The 23616-nt window shown below is 39.6% G+C and overlaps 1 protein-coding gene across 3 annotated transcripts in view; it reads right to left on the reverse strand.

Annotated features, from left to right (window-relative positions):
- The window catches only part of zfyve28 (zinc finger, FYVE domain containing 28), a 32284-nt gene that overhangs the window by 6738 nt on the left and 1930 nt on the right, over positions 1–23616 (reverse strand). For 2 of the 3 annotated variants that reach the window (XM_032547592.1, XM_032547591.1), the window contains exons 2-10: positions 10281–10421; positions 8006–8143; positions 7703–7905; positions 5628–5717; positions 5460–5549; positions 5280–5381; positions 3280–3893; positions 1397–2219; positions 457–552 (exon numbers count right to left, since the gene is read on the reverse strand). In XM_032547592.1, the coding sequence (XP_032403483.1) occupies positions 457–552; positions 1397–2219; positions 3280–3893; positions 5280–5381; positions 5460–5549; positions 5628–5717; positions 7703–7905; positions 8006–8143; positions 10281–10421 (2297 nt within the window). The remainder of the gene's footprint in view (positions 1–456; positions 553–1396; positions 2220–3279; positions 3894–5279; positions 5382–5459; positions 5550–5627; positions 5718–7702; positions 7906–8005; positions 8144–10280; positions 10422–23616) is intronic. The other variant, XM_032547594.1, reaches the window with a different exon arrangement.

Below are 23616 nucleotides of genomic sequence, written 5' to 3' on the forward strand. Positions count from 1 at the left end.
TAATTAAAACAAAGAAATACAAAAAATATATACGACATTTAAAATAAATAAAAAACTCTGTTTGTAAATATGCTCCACCCACAACTCCTGAAGTGGCATAGTTCTAGCTTCACTCAGTTCAAATTCTGTAAATAAATTTAAAAAATCTTATAATAAGTAACTTTTGTTATTAATTTATGAATCAGTTGAAGCAATTATTCAATCAATCTACAAATAATTGAGCATGAATTAAAGGAATGCTGTGTTGTTGCATTTCAGGTAATAACATGTTTATTTTTTTTATTTAAAATGGAATTGAATTGTTCATGTGCCTATAAAGGCTGAAATGAAAAATCTACAGATTGTGGCGATTTATTGTCCAATTAATCGTCAGAATAATCGCTAACTAAAATAATCGATAGTAGCATTAAATCTGAGCAGTAGATGCATTTATTTAGCGGGACAGGAAGTCATTACCTTGGAGTGTAAGCACTGCTCGACAGACTACATGTGGTGACCGACACACTGTCGCAGTCACTACCTGACACAGAGCTGAGGGGCGACTTCTGAAAACTAAAAACAACCAAAATAAAACAAACAGAAATAAAGAAGGATACGACTGATAATTGGTCAAATAAACAGAGGAATGTTACAAGTCAAAATAAAAGTGAAATAATAAGACAACGAAAAAGGACAGAAAGAAAAATGTGGCGCCTTATTTATGCACTGCGAAAACACAAAATCTTAGCAAGTATTTTTGGTCTAGGTTTTAGCGCAAATATCTTAGTTTACTTGAAAAAATTAACTTACAAGTAACTTTTCAGCAAGACAAATTCCTCAATAATTCCTTAATATTAATTTTAAAAAAAGTTCGACTTCCACTAGCAGATTATTTGACAAATAACAAGTAGGGCTGGATAAAAAAGGTAATAACTAACTAACTAACTGTTTAGTTACCTAGTAACAACCTGTTAAGTAACATACGCAGCAGCAGTTTCAGGTTTCCCCACTGTACCTCATAACTGCTTAAAAACAAAATTGAACAGCTTGGAGTGAAAACTGTGGATAAAACTGGAAAGGTCACGTCACCAGTTTTGGTGACGTATTTCTGATATTTGAAACAAAAAACTAAGATTGATATAGACTGATGTGAAACCCTTATGTTAAGTTTTTTATATCACTCCGGATATCAGTAGCCTGGACTATTGTTACCCAGTAGTCCAGGCTACTGATATCCGATGAATTCCTTGAGGGAAACCAAGGAACACATCAGTGAAGTAAAAAAAATACAGATTTTCAGAAAAATTACATTTTCAAAGCCAAAAGTTTGATTAATTGCTGAAGCTAAACAAAATATACTTGGTAAAATTTTGTGTTTTTGTAGTGAGAGTAGTCGAATTATCCTACTGAAACAAACCTGAAGCATCTCCTAATGTCCTCCTTGGGCTCCTTATTGTCTATCCTGTCGTTGTCCAGGTTGTTCTCTCGCTGCTGGGCTTCGCCGGCTTGCTGCCTCCTGTCGTGGCTCAGTTGGCGGCTGAACGTTGACACTCCCTGGCCTCCTCTGGAGCCCCGACCTGGAGCCACCAAGCACTTGTCACAGAGCAGCGAATCTGAGCGCTCCGCTGGCAGATCCCCAGGGCAGCGGGCGGACGGGGAAGTCTGCTGGGCGAGCTCGCCCTTAGCGAACCGCTGGTGGGCGCGCGGCGGCAGCTGGCAGGCGGCGGACTGGATGACGGCGCTGGACGCCGGCCTCTTGCAGTGTTTGTCCAGACCCAGAGCCAGGCCCAGCTCCAAGCCGGCGGTATCCGAGGCGACGCCGCCGTCTTCATGAGCGTCCTCGCAGCTCCCGCAGCACACGCAGGAGTTCAGCAGACAGTGAGTGGCCACTAGGGGGCCGCAGGGCTCGATCTCAGATGCAGCGGGCCGGGGCAGCAGCAGCTTGTCCACAGCCAGCTCAGTCAGGCTGGGTGAGCGCGGGTTGAAGATGACGGTGGCCGACAGCTTCATCCCGCCCATGCGGTGGGCGATGACCTCCGCCGTTTCCGACGCAGTGCCTTCTAACCCCCTGTCCCAGCCGTTGCTGTAAGGCAGCGGCTCATTGCGGGGGACGTGGGAGCAGAGGGGGCGTTTTGCCGTGGGACAGGGCTGCTCTGACGTAGTCGCAGAGCTCCATCCGTTGATACCAGAACCGGGTCCGGGTTTCTGCTGCAGTGGAGGCGTCGATCCTTTAGGCAGGGCTGGACAATAAATCAATGATCAATGTTAACACATAATACGTCTGATAGAATATTCACTGAACTCTGATCTAAAACCGCACAGCATTCTGGGAGATGTAGGCAGAGGAAAGACTTAACCTACTCAACCTCTTAGGGTTAGCTAAGAAACATTAGTGGAATCAACTCACTCAGTCTTTGGTTACCTAGCAACAACCTGCTGGGTAACTGCCACACGTTTTGCCTTATTACTGCTTAAAAATAAAAAATAACGGCGCGAAGTGAAAACTCGATAAAACCACCACCAATCTGGTTGAATTTCAGATATTTAAAACAAAACAAAAAAAAAAAAAAAAAATTTATGGATTGATATGAAACGCTTATATCACGATACGTTTTTCATCCATATCGTCCATAATTTTATGAGAACTCCAACATAAAAGTAACGAAGTAATTATACAAGTTTTTGTATAATTCATTTACAAATTAATTTAGTTAATTTCTAAATTAACTAAATTTGAAAGAAATTATAATTTTTTTAGATTAATGAAATAGTTTTTTACTTTTTTTACATAATTTCAAGATGTCCTTCTGGTAAAATTGCACCCTTTTGTTGTCAATGTTATTATGATAGAATTCTCATAATTAAACAAAATTTCTCATAGCTTCACCCTAAAATTTACCTGCACAATTTAAGGGACAAAAAAAAGAAGGGACAAAAAAAGGTTTGTTTTTTTTTGTAATTTCTCTTTTTCAAAAACACAGCAAGAAAAAAAAAAAAAAAATCTGAGATTTTATTTTTAAGATGTATTGTCCAGCCATAGAATAAAGTAGTAATTTTATGAGAAATAAATTAATTTTCCAAGCTTTTTTCTCATTTAAGTTAATTTTTTTTTGTAATTTCAAGATGTTCTTCTGGTAAAATTGCATCTTATTTCTGCTAATATTATGACAGTATTTTTGTAATTAACACAAATTCTGAAACTCAGTCGTACAACTCACAGAGGGACTGAAAATATTTTCTAGAGAAAGAAAATTTTTTTTATTGGAATTGGTTCTGGTAGGTTTTATTTTCCAGCCGTACCTTTAGGAGACACGATGCAGCTGCCGTCTCCTGCCGCGTCGACGTCCTCCATGAAGAAAACCCGATCCTCCTCCTCCACGTAGACGCCGGTTCTGATTCGGTTCGCCGCCATCCTGCGTGGCGATGCCTGCGTGCTGGAGGCCCCGCTGGAGCCGGCGGGCTCCCCCCTGCTGGGCCGACGGGCCGGGGACTGGCCCTGGCTGGGCGGGGACAGCAGCGTGGACATTTCGTCCCCCACCCTGTACACCATCATGTTGAGCTGCTCCAGCTCCTCCTCGTCGTACTGCATGGAGCAGGCCAGCTCCGCCTCCTCCGCCTCCTCACACAGCAGGCCCTGCTCCGGCTCCTCCTCGCCGTTTTGGGTTTCCACCTCCTCCCAGCAGCTCTCCACCTCCGCCAACTCCTTGTCCTGATCAGGGGAGACGAACACGGGGAGCGGGTCTTCTTCCCCGCTGCCCTGCCCGTTGGAGGCGTCGTTGGCGAGGCTGTGGGAAGACGGGTTCTCCTGGACCGGAACCGGGATGCCGTTTGAGGCCAACTCCCCGTCCTGGGAGATGCACAGGTTCTTCTCCAGACTCAGCAGCTCCTCCTCAGTCAGAGTCTTCAGGAGATCTCTGCAGGAGGAACCACAACAAACTTCACACTGCAGCCTGAAGTGACCCAAATACAATTATTTTGTCTTAACGTGACCTGAATCTGATGTTTTCATGACAGTCTGAACAAAACAGATCGGATTTTTTCCAATGCGACCCAGGTCACTTGGACGCTTATTACCGATTACTGATCTTTAAAAATCCTGACCTGCCGATTCTGATTTTGGCAGATACCAATTCTTTTGTTTGAAATGTTGCTAAATAAAGCAAGAAAGTCGCTGAGTTGGCAAAAGTGGGGTGACTATTGTTAACTACAAACATGCAGACATGAGCTGGCGGGCCAGTCTGTTCGTCAAACCTCTCTAACAAGAGAGTAGAAGAGGACAGTGGGTGATTTTTAGACTTTTGACGAGGTAGAAAAAAATCAGGTTCACATGCAAGTGTCGGCCGATCTCAGATCGGTGCCCTCCTAATGCTTATGCTAGCTAGCATAGCCGCTAAAGAGTTTGATTTTTTTCACAAATTATCTGTCTCACAATATTCTGTCACCACATGGAGACAGTTTTATTAAATATGGAAAAAAAAAACATATTTTTGTCAAAGCTATGTACTACAGCTTTAAATGTTCCATGTATTTGACAAACGACTTCTGTCATTGTATCTGTGAAACCTGCTCACCGCAGTTACCGCAGAAATCTTTTCAGCTAACACCTACTTTTCAAACATGTTGAACATACACGCAAAACCGGGTCTATAAATCTGGCTACGGTTTAGTAAATCACATGGCAGTTTTATCCTCCTCCCAGTATTTTGTACTTTCTAATGATCAACATATGTTTTGCATATCCATGCAAACATATTGATAATAACTATAAATAATCCTTATTTTGCTATGCAATCCTGATGTTTGTGGAAAATGGTTTGCGCCCATCAACACTGCAAAAACACAAAATCTTAAAAAGTATTTTTGTCCAGTTTCTAATGCAAATATCTTAATACACTTGAAATCAGAAAGATAGACTTACAAGTAACTTTTCAAGAAGAAATAGGAGCTTGTTTAGGCCAATAATTTATTAATATTGATTAAAAAGAACCAGTTCAACTGGCAGATTATTTCACTTATAACATGGGAAAAATGTCTTGTTATAAGTGAAGTAATCAGCCAGTGAAACAAGTTCTTTATCTTCAATATTAAGTAATTATTTACTTAAAACAAGCTCATATTTCTTGCTGAAAGTTATTTTTCTCTTGTTTCAAGTGTACTCAGATCTTTGCTTTAGAAACTGAAGAGAAGTTACTTGTGCTTTTGCAGTGAAATTTGTATCGTTTTTTATATATGCAGGCCTTTCGAAGATCAGGCCCTTAAAGCGCTGTGACAAAGACGGAAGGATCTCTTCATGGATTTACCTGATTTTCTTCAATAAAGTGCGAAAAGGCCTGAAGAGCTCCGACATGTCCTCAGATTTCCGGTCGAGGTTAAGAGGTCCCTCAGGATAAACGACCAGCCCACTGAAAGCATGAGCAGCGTCCTGTGAGACGCAGGTGGGAAGGAGCGGAAAACATCGACGGGAAAACGGGAACACTTACCAAACAATGGCCAGTCTGGGAATGGTAAACATCAGAGCAGGTTCGTAGTCATCGATCATGTCCTGGGTGAGGTAGCCCAGCCTGAGTGCCCTGAAGGTGACGGAAACACAATCAGACTCTGACTAAATCAAAAGATTATTGGAGGATGTTTTTCTACTGCAAACTCACCGTTCAACAGTTTCACAGAAGAGGACAATCACCTCCTGCTGCACGTCGTATTCTTTGGGACTTTTCACAGGCACCATGGCTGACACGTAGCTGAAACGGAAGAAGAAGAAGAAGAAGAGTTAGGCTAAAAATGTTCAAAACTTGGCAAACATGTTTCTTTAGTTCTGATGGAAACATTTAAAGTGGTAAAAGGTGATACACAGTCGCTGTGTTTGTGCAAAGATTTGTCAATATTCCACTAACGTTGAAAAAAATTAAATTTTGCAATTACGGTGTTTCCATTAAATAAGAAACACAATTAAAAATCACACATGTTTGCATGAACCAATGATTAAAAATCAGGCAGCTCCATCATCTTCCTACCACTTCCTGTTGTCTTCTTCATCGTTTTTGCCAGTAGTAGTGTGATGCAAAAAAAAAGTGTACCCATTGCAGTTTTGCAAAATACACTAATTTCAATATGGCTGAAAAACCACCTTAAGCATCTTAATGAAAAACAAGTTTTTTTCCGCAATTGCCGTGTTTCCTTTAAGCAAATTTATTTCAGTATATCCAATATGTGCAATTACATTGTGATTGGAAACACAGCGACTGATTAGGCATGAGTTACAACATTTAATTTCCCTTTGGGATTAATAAAGTATTTTTGAAATTGAACTGAATAACATTCTGACCACAGAGAAGTAAACTGGGTTCGACTATGTCCAGAACTGCATCTCTTGTGGGGCGTTTCCAGTGTGCATCGATGGATTTATCAAAAATCCACGGCTGAAACAGTCGTTTGGTGAAGATGTAGTTTCAGGTTAAACATGGGAATGCTTGGGTCATTCCTCTGACATCTATTTAAGTAAAACATAGACACAACTTGGAACTTTTCTAGAGCATTTTTACACCCAAACACAGAGCATGAGGTGTTAATATGGCTTCTAAATTCCTTACATTTCAATCCAATCATGCATCAGTCGGATGTTCTGGGCAAAGAAGTCAGAATTTGGGAGTTTCTGTCTCCCAAATTCCAGAACTTAATGAACATTTTTGTGCCTTCAAAGGTCTAACAATGTCCAAACCTTCATATAGATCATTTGTTGCGATAAATTTCTTATGATACGAATTTTAATTCATTGTTGCCACAATGAATTGCAATTAATGATGTCTAAAACTGCCCGTATTGTTGCGATTGTTAGTTTTGCTATTTTCTCCACCGTTGGTTCAATGAGAGCATCAATACATGTCAATAAATTTTAAATGTAGTTACTGTGTGCAGCTTATTGATAAAAAATTAGGGCTGGATGATTTGGCAGAACATTTTTTCACAGTGTTAGCATTTTATATCATTTCAGATAAATAATTGTCGATATTGATTATCATTGATACACTTTTTTGTTTTAAATATCTGAAATTCTGCCAAATTGGTGGCGTGAATTTTTTTGTTTTTGCCACTGTTTTCACACCACACTGTTTTTTTTTATTTTTTTCTCACTTTTAAGCAGCTATGGAGGCACAGTGGCAAAACTTAAACTGCTACAAGTTTGTTGCTAGGTAACCAAAGAATGAATCAGTTGCTAGGTTACCAAAGAATGAGTGAGTCAGTTGATTACACCAACCCAGCTTAGCTAGCTGAGAAGCTAAAGGCTTTCCTCTGCCTACATTTCCCAGAATGCTGTGTGATTCTGGATCGGAGTTCAATGAAATTATTGAATATTCTACCAGATGTATTATCTACTGATATTGACCATGTGTCTACTGCGATACATAATTGATTTATTGTCCAAGCCCTACTACAAACCACATTTCTTTATGTGACTGACTGGCATCCTAGAGATATACATTACAAATTGGAATGTTTTTAAAGACTAGTATTTGTATTTGTGGGGCTGTGATTGATGTGTCACAGTCATACAGTTACCTAAAAAAATTTTATATATTCACTTTAATCGTTACCACAATAGTACCACAAAATACAGTGATAAAACTAGGTAAATATCGCCTATCACTAATGGATTCTGTCAGTAAATAGTCATAATGTTATGCCTAATTTAGGTCCAATAATGCAATATTTATGATCTCTCGTTCACCTGAGCTCAAACTCAGCGAAAAGGCTGTCGAAATGTCGTAAAGCGTCCTTCATGCGGTCTGTGTAGTAGTTGAGGTCTCGCAGGGCCTGGTCTCTGGTGATGCTACGCACCTCCTCCAGGCTGCGCGTCAGGTCTTTCGCCAGGGGTCTCATGGCGATGCTCTCTATCTCCCTGTTCATGATGATGGAGCCTGCAGCCAAACACTGGACAGGAACCAGTTTACAGCCATGGTGAATTTCAGCTCCACCACTGGATTTCTGCAGGTTGTTTTCATCCCGACTGAAGCAAGAGGGAATTGCCTACCTCAGCTCCGAACCACAGCTGTCCCGCCAAGTTGTCATGGCGAATCTCCTCGGGGAATTTGACGCAGAAGTCTCTGTTGGCGCGGTCGTTGGGGATACATTCATCCATGATCTGGCTGATGATGTTCAACACGTTGTCCTGCAGAAAAGCAAAGAAACACATTCTGTTTTATGATTGAAACTAGGTTTGTTAGATAAATTAAATTAAAACAAGCTCAATAATTTCCATTTGCATTATTTATAATTTTTCTCTTTTCTCGCTATCAAAAACTAGGTAACAAAAGTCTTTAGTCTGGTGCGTTGGTCTCAACTAAGCCTTTTTTGAAAGACAATTTTGTTTACAGATGCTTCATAATTCATTTATTTGTCGTTCTGTTTATTTATTTTCGATATTTAAAATGTCTCCCAGTTCCAGTGTTAAATTTTTGTTAGAGTTAAAGTGTATTGATATTTGAGAATGTATTCTTAAATTATTATGCCATTACCATTACATTACCTGAAAACAGTCTCAAAACAACAATATTATTGTTTATCGCGATAACTTCTGGTACAATTTATTGTTCATTAGCTGCAACCCCTAGTTGCAACTAATGATTATTTTATTGATTGATTATTCTGACAATTAATCTGATAGAAAAATTGGCACATTCTACATGTTTTATTTAAACCACTTTAGTCCTTTTATACAATGTTAAAAATACATTAAAAGATGCAAACAAACAAATAATTTAATTACTTTTCTTTTTTAAACAACAAAACAAACATTTTATTACCAATAATCCGATACCATACCGTCCCTTTTGTGAATTTGTACCAGGTGAAGTTAAAACTGCCACTTTAGGAGTTTTGGCTAAAACATATTTCCAGACAAATGTGTTTCTATCATATTGATTTTTGTACAGCTTTGGTTTAATTACTGCTCTGAATATGTGGTTTTTTCAGAAAATTGCATTTTTTGAATTAACAATCAATAAAGTAGTTTGTTTAACTTTCTCCTTACTTTTAAATTTTCCAAGTTTTCTTAGGCAATAGAAGTCCCAACTTTAAACTTCTGAGAGATCCATGAAGTTTTGAAGTTAAACTTTCCAACAGCTTGGATAATATTATGAATCTTCAATCTCTAATTCAGAATATCTTTTTTAATCTTTCGTAATTATTTTTTGTTATGTAAGTAAGACATTATAAAATAAATACCTTCGCTGATTACTTGTAATTAATTTGACTGAAGGTAAATAAATATTTATCTGCAATTTGTGCAGAACCTCGTTGGCTTTTTAAATGAGTGATGATAATCACTTTCTCAGGGAAAAAGAATTATAATATTTATTATGATTTATTGGATGCATTTTGTAGCTTAAACTAGCTTCATACAGTCCTTTGCTGATTGTGATTATAGTTCAACTGTTTATTTTGGAAACATCTCATTGAAAGGTTACAAAAGGAAATAAAAGAGTTTATAAGAATCAACGTTCTCCATTTGCTCTGCAGTTGAAACCAGAAAAACTACGGAATAAAAAGCTCCTTTCTGAACTTAATATTTGTAATATTTCACCAACTGCAACTTGGCTGGAATGAATGAACGGCTGATTAAATCTGGCTGCTCACTAATCAAATAAAACATTAAACTGACTGATGCTGCACAAGGCGACAGCTCAGCAGAGTGAAGGAAACCAAACAGTCGGGGATCAGGTGATGACCTTATTAAGCGTTTTCTCCCTGAGACCTGCTGCTGCTGCAGGTAGGAGGCACAACAAGCCACGAGGAAAACCTCCCTCACAGCACAAGCAGTTCAATAGTTTACCATGATTCAAATCTGAAAACTCCTCCACATGATGCTGAAATTCTGGTTTTGGCCCGATCTCTTTGTCTAAACATAGAATAAAATCTGTGTCTATGAAATCATTAGCTATAAAAAGCTTTCTTCTTCTGCAGCTACTGACGCAGAGTCCGAGATGAGAGACGGCCGACGCTCGCAGACGGATCCAACTTATCTCATCAGTGGAAGTGCTTCATACAGAAATTCAGCCAATCAGCTTCCAGTAAATCACTCATATCACCCAGCCTGCATCCTGGGATGAATAAGAAGCACACCGACTGTTCTCATTGCGGGAAGCAAACTCTCAGCAGGTGATTATGTGAATGAAAAAATGGCTCAGAATGAAACAAGCTGGGGGTCAATTTATCTCCACGCCAGCTTTGCTCCACTTAAAGCCTATTTTTATGCCTCGCTCTGGAACCCAGAGGAAGATTGGACTCCATTGGTGGTTTGCACTGACCTGGCAGGACCGGAACTGGTTGACCAGCAGCGTGCATCTCTGAGGGTCCTTCCTGCCGTCCAGGCTGTCCAGCTCAGTGGCCACCTGGTTGAGCTCTTCGTCGGCATAGTAGAACTGGGCCAGAAGCTGCGGGTCCGTCCTCTGTTCAGAGGGAAACACAGGCAGAACAACCGTTTACAACACAACACCACAAAATTCTGGTTTTAAACTCAGAAATCAGACAAATCTTTTCCTGTTTAAAGGTGGCCTATTATGCTTTTGCTTATTTAACAGGTTAGAATTGCTCTATGGAGTCAACAAAACATGTTCATCACATTTTTTGTATAAAATAATTTTTAGATTATGAGATTTCAGTTTGCTCAGTTCTGCCTATTTTGAGCTCATTTCAGAATGATCTGTTTTAGGGAATCTTGTCACTTTAAATCCAAATAATTTGCTGACGGCCACGCCACCAAGTCAACCTTTACACTCGCACATCTTTGAAAAGCAGAAGCAGAGCCTCCTGCACAACCAACAAGAATCCAGCAAGTGATTTCTGGATGGTAAGTCAACAACAAAACACTAGTTTTTTTCTAGCAGCCATTGTACAGTGCATAAAATAGTAAAACCAGCTGAGCAAATGTGCAGGAGCTCTGCTGAGGTGGCTAGGTAATGGGACTGGGCTTGGCTGTAGTTGCTAGGTAATGGAATGTAACTTAACATTTGGGAGGTTTTTGAAACCCCTGGTTTTCAAGACACCAAAAAACAGCTTAGTGGGTTTTTTAAGCATTTATGCTGATTTTAGAAGCAGTTGAGACCCAAATGGAAGCATAAAAACTTTCAAAATGTGAATTTTGCATAATAGGTGTCATCTACTAACTTTAAGACTTGTAGAGGATGCGCCGACACACTAAAAACGACAAAATCGGAGTGTTGACTGTAGCTCACTGCTGGGCCACGTTACCACATTCATGCCCAAATAGTGAGGAACACACTGGTTCAATTAGGATGTACCTCCATTAACTGGCTAGAATGAGATTGTACTGTGAAGAAGGAGCTAAACAATGGTAACATAGTGTAGATCAGCATTACGTTTAGCGTTTGAACTTTTTAATGTGGCATCTGAATATCTTAACAACTCTGAAAACAATGAACACTTCAACACCAGATACATGGAGAAAATGGAGCTCATAACTTCTGTTTTGTAAAAAAAATAAATAAAAAGAACAGGTAAAGAAAAGTTGGACAAGCAGTCAGCCTTTAAACATGCAGGTACTGCAGTTTAATATAAAGAGTGGCTGATCTGTAGAGACCTACATATAATCAGGGAAGTGGGCCAGTGTATAGGCCACTTTCCATAACAACGGGCTGCTGGGGAACTCTGCTGATTTATGAGCAAGAGATCCTTTTCCAACAAGTATGCAAGAGGATTTAGGAGGAAAAATTATATTAATCCTAACAAGAGGAGTTAATTAGAGTTAATACACTATGAACACCTCCCAGAAGAGTTTGGATGTCTAGTCCTAAGAGAAGATTTGTGTCTTTATCTCTCACACTGAATGACAGTGTGAAGAAAAAGAAAGACAAAAAAACACTGAACAGAAGATTAGGGGGTAAAAATTATTATTACTAAAAAGCTAGTTACAACAAGTTATTGATTATGAGTTGATATAAAACTGATTGGTCTAATGAGTCATTGATGAGTGGCCATTTTCTTAAAAACTTGAATTTTCTCTTGTAAAGTGACGATTGACCCGACTTTGGGACCCGAATTTATTCTAAATTCACGTACGGTATGTTGGGGGTTTTACAGGATTTTCTTCTGGAATCGGGATGTTGGTGAGTGGAATCGGTTCTTGTGTGGTGTGTTGCTCCTGCCGTGTGGCTGGACACACGAACCGACCGAACCTGTTGGACTTTTATCGGCTCGTTTGTGCTCACAGAGGTTTGGGAAATCGGCCGAAAATCCTTAAATCGTGCCGTGTGAACCAGACCTAAAACTCACAAGCTCCTCCTCTCCTCTCGACCTCTGCCCTAACGCTCTCCGACTCTGGTCGCTATGGTAACGTTTAAACATCCCTTCAAAATAAGATACAAATGCGCAACAAAAACGAACAATTTACTTTCGTGAAAAATTTTTACTCACAGTAACGGCAAAGCAATGGGAGCCCTGAGCTTGTTTCTCTGCAACGAGACGGTCCCATCTGGGAGACAATGACACCCGAAGTGTTGCTTCTGTACAGGGTGCTTGGTCTCTATGTGGCGAAGCATTTTAAGCTTCATTGCCTCATTAACGAGCCGATCGTCGCGTGTTATTTCGAACCGGCTTGGAATGTGGGAATCACCTTCCGGTCCGGGATAAATTCCTTCTCTTGTCTCTTCTCTGGGCCTTTTCTCATTCCCAAAGAAACTTTCTAAATACATCTGATCTGTTTCTTACTCATTTTGCTGCTTGTGGGCTCAATGTTGGCGCGCAAGACGTAACCGAGAGAATCCGGTTAAAGGATTTTCAAAATAAAAGATCCTTCAGGCTCAAATAATACATAAAACGAAAATATTTAATTATTTCTTGTGCGGCCGGTACCAATTGGGCCAGGGGGTTGGGGACCACTGTTGTAAAAGACAACATCAAAATACCTTTTAATGTCAACATTAAAAGACCAATTTAATTTTGATTGAAATTAGTTTGACTGGAACTAATTTCAATCTAATAGACCATTAATCGATCCAACCATCTCCATTAAAAACTGATTTGAGAATTACAGGACAACAAAAATACCTCAAGGCGACCTTGAAAGAGTCTGATGTCTCTTAAAAATGGGACAAAGATGCCAAAAGGCAAACCACAGAGTCACAGTAATGACCTGGGACCTTTACAGGACAGTCTGACTGTGCTGCACGCTGAACACTGGAGTGCTGCACCAGTAAATCATCTCACTCACAATCATTACTCTTTCGGGCGGTTTTCCTCGAACATGCTGGTGTTTTCCTGAAACCTCTTGAGTCTTTTTCCCTGAAGTTTGCAGTGTTTCCTGTAGCGTGACACCCCACTACCCACCCCTACACTGACGCTTGCTTTTCTCAGTGAATATGATATACGCTGCACTTCCCTCCTTTCCTCTCATCAATAATGAAACAAACAGAAAGGAGAAAACATGGAGATTCGACCAACAGCTGCCACATTGTGAGGAGGAAACAATGATGATCACGCAACCTTCAAAAAGGTTGTTACTTAAAGATGACATACCGAATCTTGTATTATTTTTCCTATTTAATTGATTGCACACTGAATTGAAAAATAATTAGCACGTCTAAAGGCAACTCACACAGGCAGATCAGAGATGTTACAGAACCCAATTTCTTTTCCTGTTCAAAGACCCTCAGTGGGTTTCATTCCAGGCACGGCTTGCCGTAAAAAAAATAAAAAGCTCAGCTTATTTCCCAGCTCAGCACTCAAACTGGCATCGTTTTACCAGCAAACCTCAATCACACAGAGCAAATCATTAAAACAGCATTACGTTCTATTCATGGGTGAATGTTGGGAGTTGTGTTTAGAAAGATACAATGGAAGTGGGGAGCAGAGAAGGTGTATAAAAGTGAATCAGTAGCTGCATTTCCATTGACCATATAATTGTGTAGTTTGTCCTAGAAATCTGTTTTTTGGGGGGACCAAAATTGCAACATTGGTTATATTTTTAGCTGGTGCAGTTCGCTTTCACTGCACTGTCAAATGAACCAAACCCTTTGAGGAACCTGTTCCCCTTCTCGCCTGTGGTGGCGCTGCACCAACAACTACTGAAAGAAACAACAAGAAAACCTCTAAAAAGACATGACAGCAACTTCATTTTTCACAAAATATCAGCAAAAATGGAGTGGTGTCAGATTTTAGAGGTTGTAGGTTGGTAAAAGACCACGAGCTATTCCTCCCGCTAACTCTAGACTGTCAGGTTTGTTTTGTTTGTTTTTACCCAGAATGCCCTGGGCTATATCACTCCTGCTTTTGGAGAAGTCTCAGGTCCTCTGCATCCACATATGTATTCAAACAGTGCCAAAGTTCACTTTGATTGAACCGAGACAGAGTTTTGTAGACGGACCAGATTTCGCTTTTTTGGTTCAATTAGGCATTCACACTTCCCCAAACAAACCAGATTTTCTAGGCAAATGAACCGTAATTGGATTCATGTGGACGAAATAAGACTGGTGTGAATGAATCAGTTGGCTGCGTCCACCACTGGTGGAAACCATCTTGAACATTTACAATAAATCCCTTGTGTTTTTGTGATTGAATGAATGCGAATGGCTAATGGGAGAAACCAAGATAACCACATCTGGCGGTCTTTACATTTACATCTAAACCCAACCTCTGAGCATCATTAAACTCAGTGACATCAATTAAAGAAGAGGCTGATTTGACTGGACATCTCTACAACAATGAGTGAGTGTGTGGTACAGAATAAATGCCACGATGACTAAACAGGAAACAGGAGTGGGAGACAGTGAAGAACCCTCCTTCCAGCCCAGAAACAGCCCACAGACTGATGGCATGTTGGAAGCATAAAGGCGGACACTGAATGAGGAAGAGGAGTTGGAGACAGTTGTTATCCTGTCGTCTCCTCCTGCTGTACTCCTCGAGCAAGAGGAAACATTCCTGCAGCGTTGAATCATGGTGGGGGAGTCAAAGACGGGCAATGTTCTTGGAGAAAGATCTGGTTGAAAGCTGCATGCTTAATCTACGTTGGATGTTTGTCCACCGTGGATTTGAAAGGAAATATGTTTTTCACCCCCAAGTCTACGGCTCATGTGATCGACCTGCAGCCTGTTGCACCAGCTGTTCAAACTTGGCCTAGTTTAAGCTGGAGCGAAGAAGAAACAGACAAACACTGAGGTGGAGCTCCCTCATCGCTACAGGAGTATCTGCACCAAATAAATGATAAAAAGGCCTTTGAAATCCACGGCCTGTCTCGACATTAAGCTGATAATAAAAAAAAGACTTGTATAAAAGTAAAGCATTAAAAAGAAAGTTGTCTTAGTCTAAACTGTCTGGGCTCCACAAACAGCTTTATTTGCAGTCCATTTTGATTAGTTTTGACAAATGCAAAACAGAAACCGCTTAATAACTTAGCTGGATTTCCAGGCCAAAGGGGACAAGTCTCTGAAAGTGACTTCCTTGAACAGGGTAGGAGAGGTTTGAGCTATGCAAAACATGTTCATTACCTTTTTTTCCCCACAAAATTATTCTTAGACAGTAAAAATTTAGTCTACCGATTTTGAGCTTCTTTCAGAATGAACTGTTTAAGGTGTCTTGTCACTTTAAATCCAAATAAGCTCTTGCTGGCCACACCCCCAACTCAACATTTACATTCGCATGTGAAAATGACTGCAACAAAAGCACAATCATACAACCGGACATTTTCGCAAAGCATTAGTAGAGCCTCCTACACAACCAACAAGAATGCAGCAAGTGGTTTCTGGATGGTAAGGAAACAACAACCAATGCAAACCGATGTAAACCAATGTAAAGCGGTAAAACTAGCTAACCAAACATGCTGGGAGTAACGCCTGGTTTGCTAGGCAACAAGGCTGAGCTTGGCTGGGGTTGCTAGGTAACGACACTGTGCCTTTCGAATGTGATTTGACATTTAAGGTTTTTGAAACGGTTCATTTTCCAGACACCAATATGTAAAATCAACTTTTGTGAACTTTACATCATGTTATGTCATTCCTCCATCAAAAATATACCTGCGGTGTTGCCTTGATTCTTTTATACATGCTTGAGAAATCCTTTAATCTCCATGGCAACCATTTAGCTGTGCCAAACCCCTGGGTGGATCTAGCTCCGCCTTCGGGATGCAGCTCCTCCTCAGAGCTGCAGTTTCCAAGCTTCCAAACGTCCACCTCTCTCATTGGCTCCTTCGGACTAGCCAGCAGCAATTAGCAAACATTTGGTGCTGAGCTCATTATAGGAGCTACTTCTCAGTGCAACACAAGTATAAACGTTGCTAAAGGGTTAATAGAGGAGCTATGTTGTAACGACTTCATGAAAACAAAGTGTTGGAAAGAGCAAGACTTCTTAAAGAAACAGAGGCCCAATTTCAAGACGTTAAATTACAAAATAAAATTTATTTTCAGTCATATTTGATATATATAGCATTCTTACAACAACTGAAGTTAACATGGTTACTTGATTGTGGTGCAAAATGGCACATTTTGACTGGAAAATACATAATACTGACCTAAAAACGGCTGGGTGTTTTTTAAAGAACTTCAGCTATTTTTAAAAACACCAGAGACCAAAATGGAAGTATAAAAATGTGCACACAATACAAATTTTGCATAAGATCCCCTTTAAAAGTAATAATAGCATAGCCCCAACTCGGATGTTCAGTTTCATGACCTTCCCCCACTGATTATAGTCGCATTATTCCATGGACTTGGCCAGCTCTCCAAGTTTAATAACAATTTGAAGGTAAAGCTGCTGACATTTTACAAATGGTTTCTGGAAGAGATGCTTAAAAAAAAATGGTTATGACTTCCAAAAGACTGTGTAAAAGTTTCCTGAATCCTGAACCGTCAAGGTGCATCATCATCCCCACCGATGACAGCTTCACCTCACATTAGAGGTGAAATGATTCAGCAGATTCGGCTCGTGTCTGCTGTGGCGTACCAGTCGTCCAGGGTGACCTCTTTCTGAATCTCCCTCCTCTGCGGTCACAAACCCTTCATTTCAGAAGGCTAAGAGCCCACAAGTTCACCCAAAGTAGCAATTACAGTTGAGCCCCCTCAATAACAGAAACTCACAATGACTCAGTGAAACATTTTGCGCCTTTTTTTGTTTCAAATCAAGAGAGCAGGAGCCTCTCTCTGCTGTACGATCGAGGTTTTCATCATATCGACCAGCTCTTCATCTGCGCCACTGATTCGGGGCTTCATTTCCATTCAGACTGCACAGACGATGACGGCTGTCAGGCTAATGCTTCCTGAGCGTCCGCTGCAGCGCCGCATGCATACTGAGCCCACTTAAGGGACTTATGAGAAACCTTGGCTTTGCCCTCCATACTCTATTCCAGGCTCAATTTGCTGCTTTCTGGCTTCCTTCCAGAGATCAGAGTCAAATATTGTGTAGGGAAACCAGTTATCTCTGGCAGTCAGGCTAAAAATGAAACGCTGGGTTCAGCCAGTTCGGGGTTTTTTGTTATTTAAAGCATAAGACACAATTTCCTTCATCATTTATATTCAGTTTGTGAGAAAACTCTGAGAATGCAGGCGTTTGCTGAAGCAGTTGTGTTGAGTCACTCCTTTCAAGTTCAGCCTCCATCAGGGCTTTACCTCCTACTGCAGAGCTATTGTTGGTGATTCTTCAACCAGAAACTCTGTACAAAAACCTTTCAATGTAGATATCTTAAATCCATTATTTGAATGTGCTTCTACGGAAGGTTGAAGCACATTCTCTTTGACCATTAATGCAACCATTAAATTTGTTTTCCATTTTCCAGATAAGATACAGTTGGTCTTCTATTTCTTTTTAAGAAAGTACTCCTGGCTGAGAGCATGTATTTAGTTAATACTCTTTCCTGGATGAAGCCAGGAAACTAAACTATCTGTGTTTTACACCCCTGACTCAGTTAGATTGGGGTACAGAGTTGCAACATTTGTTAAATTTTTAGATGGTGCGGTTCGCTTTCAAACTGCACTGTGTCAAACGATCCGAACCATTTGAAAAACTTGTTCCCCTCTTTGCCTGTGGTGGCGCTAAACCAAGAACCGCTGAAGGAAACGACCTGAAAATCTCCAAAGAAGACAACGAGTGCAACTTCCTTCTTCACGAAATGTAGTTTGAGAAATGTCCTTCTTCTCAAATTACGGTACAGAACTCTGGTTCACCTACAAATCTAGCTCACAGTTTATGTAAAGTGAATTCTGGTGTCGTTTAAACGCATATGAACACCAAGCGGACTGGAGAGCGCTCCAAAAGCAGGAAACGTACTACAATGCAGAGCATTCTGAGTAAATATAACCAAAACAAAAGCACGAGTCTGGCGATAGCCGGAGAAATCCCTCGTAGTCTTTTACAAAAGAGAAACAACAACTGCTAAAATCTGATACGTCTCCATTTTTGTTTACATTTCATGAAGAAGGAAGTTGCGCTCAGTGTATTCTTCTGAGGTTTTTGTGACGTTTTCTTTGTTGGTTTTTGATGCAGCGCCACCACAGGTGAGGAGGGGAACAGGTTTTTCAAATGGTTTGGTGTGTTTGACTCAGTGCAGTGCGAAAGAGAACCGCACCAGCTGAAAATTTAACAAATGTTGCAATTTCAATCCCGAGTTGAATCGAATCTATACTATGAAAACACTCTAATCTTGGACCTGGACTGTTTGTCTGGAAAGTATTGTTAGAGGAGATTTGTTGTAAACTTAATTTTTTTAAATACACTGAACTAATCTGGAATGAAAGCGGAGACTGGAGACTCGATTTAACTCATTGACTTAATATTGTGAGCATGCGCTACCCATCTGGACTGATGGCATAATCTGTGCGATCGCCGTCTGATCTCTGACAGCTGACCTAATCTGCTGTTTGGACCACAGCAACGACCCAAGCATGTGCCCGTCTCATCATACGGCAGACAGGGGTAAAATAAGTGTCCACAGAGGATTTAGATGGATAGAAGTCCGGGACCTCCTGGCGGTTGTGGGACAACCCCCATTTCCAACAACCACAAGGACGTTCTTATGCAAGACGTAATCTGGTTATACAATCCAGAATTGATGCTGGCAGTGCAGGAAAACCACAATTTTAATCTAAAAAACCTCCCCAAAAAATCTAACGGCTTGACACCTTTTATATAATCACTCAATGCATGAACAAAAAGATGATAAATTGTGACTAAACTGAAGGAAGTGATTGAATTAAAACACAGTTAAGGATCTGAATGATTCATAACGGAGCTATTTCTGTCCACAGCGTCCACCGTCATGAAAAGTGACAGAGTGGGCAACGTCCAGGCTGTCCAAACTCAGACACACTGACAGCCAAGATTAGCACTGAAATGTGTGTGTGACTGCTTTCCGTACAGGACGGCTGCAGACAAATTGGTGTGTTTGGTCCTTAATACTTCAGAAGGATCCACACTTTTTCGAAACAAGTTGTCCAAAAGATAAAGTGTCTTTTGAGTTTGTTTGTTTGTTTGCTTACTTACAATCTGATATATATATTTTATTGCAAAACAAAAAACACCAACTTTCAATTTGTTATTTTGTTTTGTTTAAAGAAAGATTACATTTTATTTCCAATCTTCTGAGAGGAGTCAAATTACATGTGTGTGTGCACAATGCATGACACTATTACATTGCTCATTGCAATGAAACAAAATCAGGGCTTTCTGGGAAGAGTTTAGTAATATAACAGCAAAACTTATTTTAAAAAATAGCATTTTAATAGGCCACGCACTATTTATCTTGGGATTATATAACTTTTTGATAGATATGTGTCTCTTGCAGGCCAAACAAAATATTGCACTGTTTTGGAAAACAACAATCGTTCTTTCTGGCCCAAAATAAGCGCAGAGACAGTTTTTATATCCTGGCTGCTTCTCAGACAAAGGACACCTTGGATTAATGCTTTATCATCATCAGAGACCCAACAGGGGAGGCTTGAAGCACCTCTGATCAAAGAACGCAGCAATTACTATCAGTGGAAACAAGGTGAAGAAGAAGAGAGCAAAGGTCAGAATATCGCACCTTAACTCAGGGTTTGTACACTACTACAGTAAAATTCAAGCACTTTTCAAGCATTTTCAAGGTGAGTTTTAAAATTTTTCCCAGCACCAAATACAAATAAACTAAAAAAAATACAGTTTCAATTCACTATTATATGATATCTGTTACTGTTATCAGTATTTTTTTGTGGTAATTTTATTCATTCTACAGCAGGGACAATGTAAACTAAAATAAAACCTTATGTTTTGAACAGTTTCAAATGTTTCTAATCACCTGACTGGTCTGAGAACAAAACACTGATTTAACAGAAAATAAAAAGCCCACAATTTCAATAAGTAAATCAAGTCATTACGACTAAGAATTCATTATATTAAAACATTCAAAAATAAATTGTTTTAAGGTAAATGACCTTCCTTCTCAAATTAAATGCTTAATATGGGGGCATTTTTCTGCCATCATTCGAGAGCACACGTTCTCCCTTCATCCAGTGGGGGGCGTAGGTTGCTACAATCGATAGTAGCCAAACAGGCACATCAGCTAGAAGGAAACAAACGCACCCAGTAGAACACTTTCATTCTATTGGCTGAGAGGTTGCCAGGCGACGGTACTTTTTTGTTCCAAGTGCAAGCAGAGAGGTTTGGGAACAGAGATGTGATGTTAGCAGAGACAAGTTTTGAGCGCAAGGAGAAAGGCTTGAAAAAGCACAGTGAATATTTGAAAGAGAGCAGAAGTTTGGAGTACAAGCTTTACAAGTTTTGAGAACAAAAGACACGAAATCCTGCTTTCAAACGGAAAATGTGTGCTCTCAAATTATGGCAAAAAAAGAGGCTTAAACACAAAGAGAGTCATAAGAAAATCTCTAAAAAAAAAACGTTTCTTGCATTCAGCAGATAGAAAAGTTTTTGGTAATTGTATCTGACATAAATTAACAAACGTTTACTCTGATTTAACTTCAAACAGTGAGAGAAAGTGTATGAAAATATCTGGTTTCAATATTGTTTCCCAAATTTAGGCTTTCAATACGTTAGATTTCACTTTATTATAAAACCGTGTATTTAGAATATCAAGCTGTTGATACAAAAATCAAATTGAAATTGAAGCATTTGTAAGGTTTTCAAGCAGCCATATGAATCCTGTTTACTCTTCTTCTAATTTATCTTGGTTTCCTTCAGTCCCCACCCTGGCACGCCTCGGACAGTAGAGGTCCATCCGTCCTGCGGTAAATTTAAAACTGGTTCTCAGTCGCCAGATCCGCCTCAGTCTGTGCTGGGATCAGCTCTGTAAATCCTTGCAGCCGAAACCAAATCAATTACCACACGGCCAGTGGGTAAGCAGAATGGGAACTGCAGAAACTGTCCTAAATATGAAGCCACAACGCTCACTCTCCCCCATTGTCTCCAGAAACCAGAACCAGAACCAGCTGAGAAGGACTTACTCAGTTAAGTATTGTAATTATCCAACAATCAAGGCAAGAACTCATCAAACTTCCTACAGAGTTAATCAGAGCTGCACCTGGAAACTGTTTTCATATTAAATGATGTTTCAGGCTAAAAAGATTTTATCTAAAAATCATCAAATTATCAGTAACACTGATGCCATTTCTTTTCTCAATCATCTAAACAGCAGAATATACAGATCTGTAAAAAATTAAGTGCCCAGTACACTGAACCCCATTGAAAACCTCCTGGTTATTCCACCAAGTATTGATTTCTGAACTCTTCCTGAGTTAAAACGTCAGTATTGTTGTTTCTAAATGAATATGAACTTGTTTTCTTTGCATTATTTGACATCTGAAAGCACTGCATCGTTCTCGTTATATTGACCATTACTCAATTTCTGCAAACAAATACAAAATTTTTGCTTTGAATTTTAGAGACATGCCATCAGTAGTTCATAGATGAAAATAACAATGTTCATTTTACTCAAACATTTGCCTATAAAGAGTAAAATCAGAGAAACTGATCCTATTAAGTGGTTTACATTTTTTTCAGAGTTGTATTTGAAAACAACACAATCAATTACGGCTGAAACGATTAATCACAATTATTCTTGAGTAATCTTGATTAATCTGTCATTATTCCAAAAAATTACAGAGGATTTAATTTGTGAAAAATCTGTATTTTTTCACCAATACTCTCCTTTGATTTCAGTCTACCAATCGTTTTGTTTTACATGCATATTTTACAGCTTGTATTTATTTGGACTTTGAATTTAGGTCAACAACAAGAAGGGATGACTGAAGTAAAGGCAGGTGTTTCAAAATATCTTACGTTATTTGTCATTTCTCTTCAAGAAAGAAATACATACCTCAGACGGAAATTAAACTCAGTTTTTAGCGACTGCTAAATTAGCTACCGACTACTTTAGTAATCAATTAATCACAAATGAGTTGATTAATCGTTTCAGCCGTATTGCTTTAGATCTGATTTTTTTCGTCATATTAGGTTTGAATATCTGTGCTTAATCGACTTTTTGCTTAATTATATCTTTATCTATAATTTAAACTCCTAAGAATGGAAATAAAATGGTAGCTCTCTAACAATAAAGACAAATTTCTTGTAGTAGATATTTATCTAAAATTAAAAAACAAATTATGCGGCTCAAAAAAAAAATTTTATTTGGCTGCACTGATGGTAAAAACGTCTCTTTAGGTTGTAAAGGTTGCAGGTTCTGAATTCATGGAGCACTTCCTGTTTACAATGTGGTTACCATGGGAACCAGCGCCTCTGGAACTCCGTTCCACCTGAGTTAAAAACTCAAACACACCACCTCCTTTTTCACACCCAGCCTGTTCAAACTCTGGTAATCTGCTTATAATAGTTTCAATAACACGTTTTTAAAAATGTCTTTGATACTTTAATAGGAATAAATTGTGTGATAATAATAATTATAATAATAATAATAATAATACAGGTGGAAAGAGGAGGAAACGTAACTTCCTGCATGCTGCTCTCCCAACAGTCTGAGCCGGGATTATGTAGCAGGGGGGTTCAAAACAAAAAAAGCCTTTCACCGCGGGACTTATCCAGGGTGGAACAGAGCCGCTCTGGAAATATCAATATCCCTGCTTCAGTCAACTGCGCGTGCTGATTCAGCACTTTTCTATCTCCAGGAGTACGTAGTTCAGAGATAAACTGCTTAATGTTGATTCGCAGCGACTAAACCACAGCCTTCAATAATAAAACATAAAAAAAGGGAGAATATGACGGAATGGGTGTAGATTGCTCGGCACTCCTCTCTCCCAACTTTTTGGTTTCTTCACTCCCACAGACAGATGCATGATTCTGGTAAATCGGAGGGAGGAAGGCTGTCGTTTGGCAGAAAGGAGGGAGGCTGATGTAAACTCCCAGGAGTTATTACGCAGGTTAACACTGATGACCGCTAAAGAAAACATGACTTAGCAGTAGAAACTAACTGACGCAGGTGTGTGGTCAAGAGCAGGTGGATAATATGTAATCAGAGCTCTTTTTTATCTAATCCTGCATGACATAACTTCTGCAATATTTATTTAATATCAGCTTGTTTGTCTAATTGATGTTCATGATCAGAGTAAATAACTTTTATAAATTCTGATTTAAACCTCTGCAGTGTCGGTATTAAAATTGCTGCTTCCAGCTCTTGGCATGCTCTAACTGTGGGTC

Source organism: Xiphophorus hellerii, chromosome 19 (assembly GCF_003331165.1).
Source record: "Xiphophorus hellerii strain 12219 chromosome 19, Xiphophorus_hellerii-4.1, whole genome shotgun sequence".
Taxonomy (NCBI): Eukaryota; Metazoa; Chordata; class Actinopteri; order Cyprinodontiformes; family Poeciliidae; genus Xiphophorus; species Xiphophorus hellerii.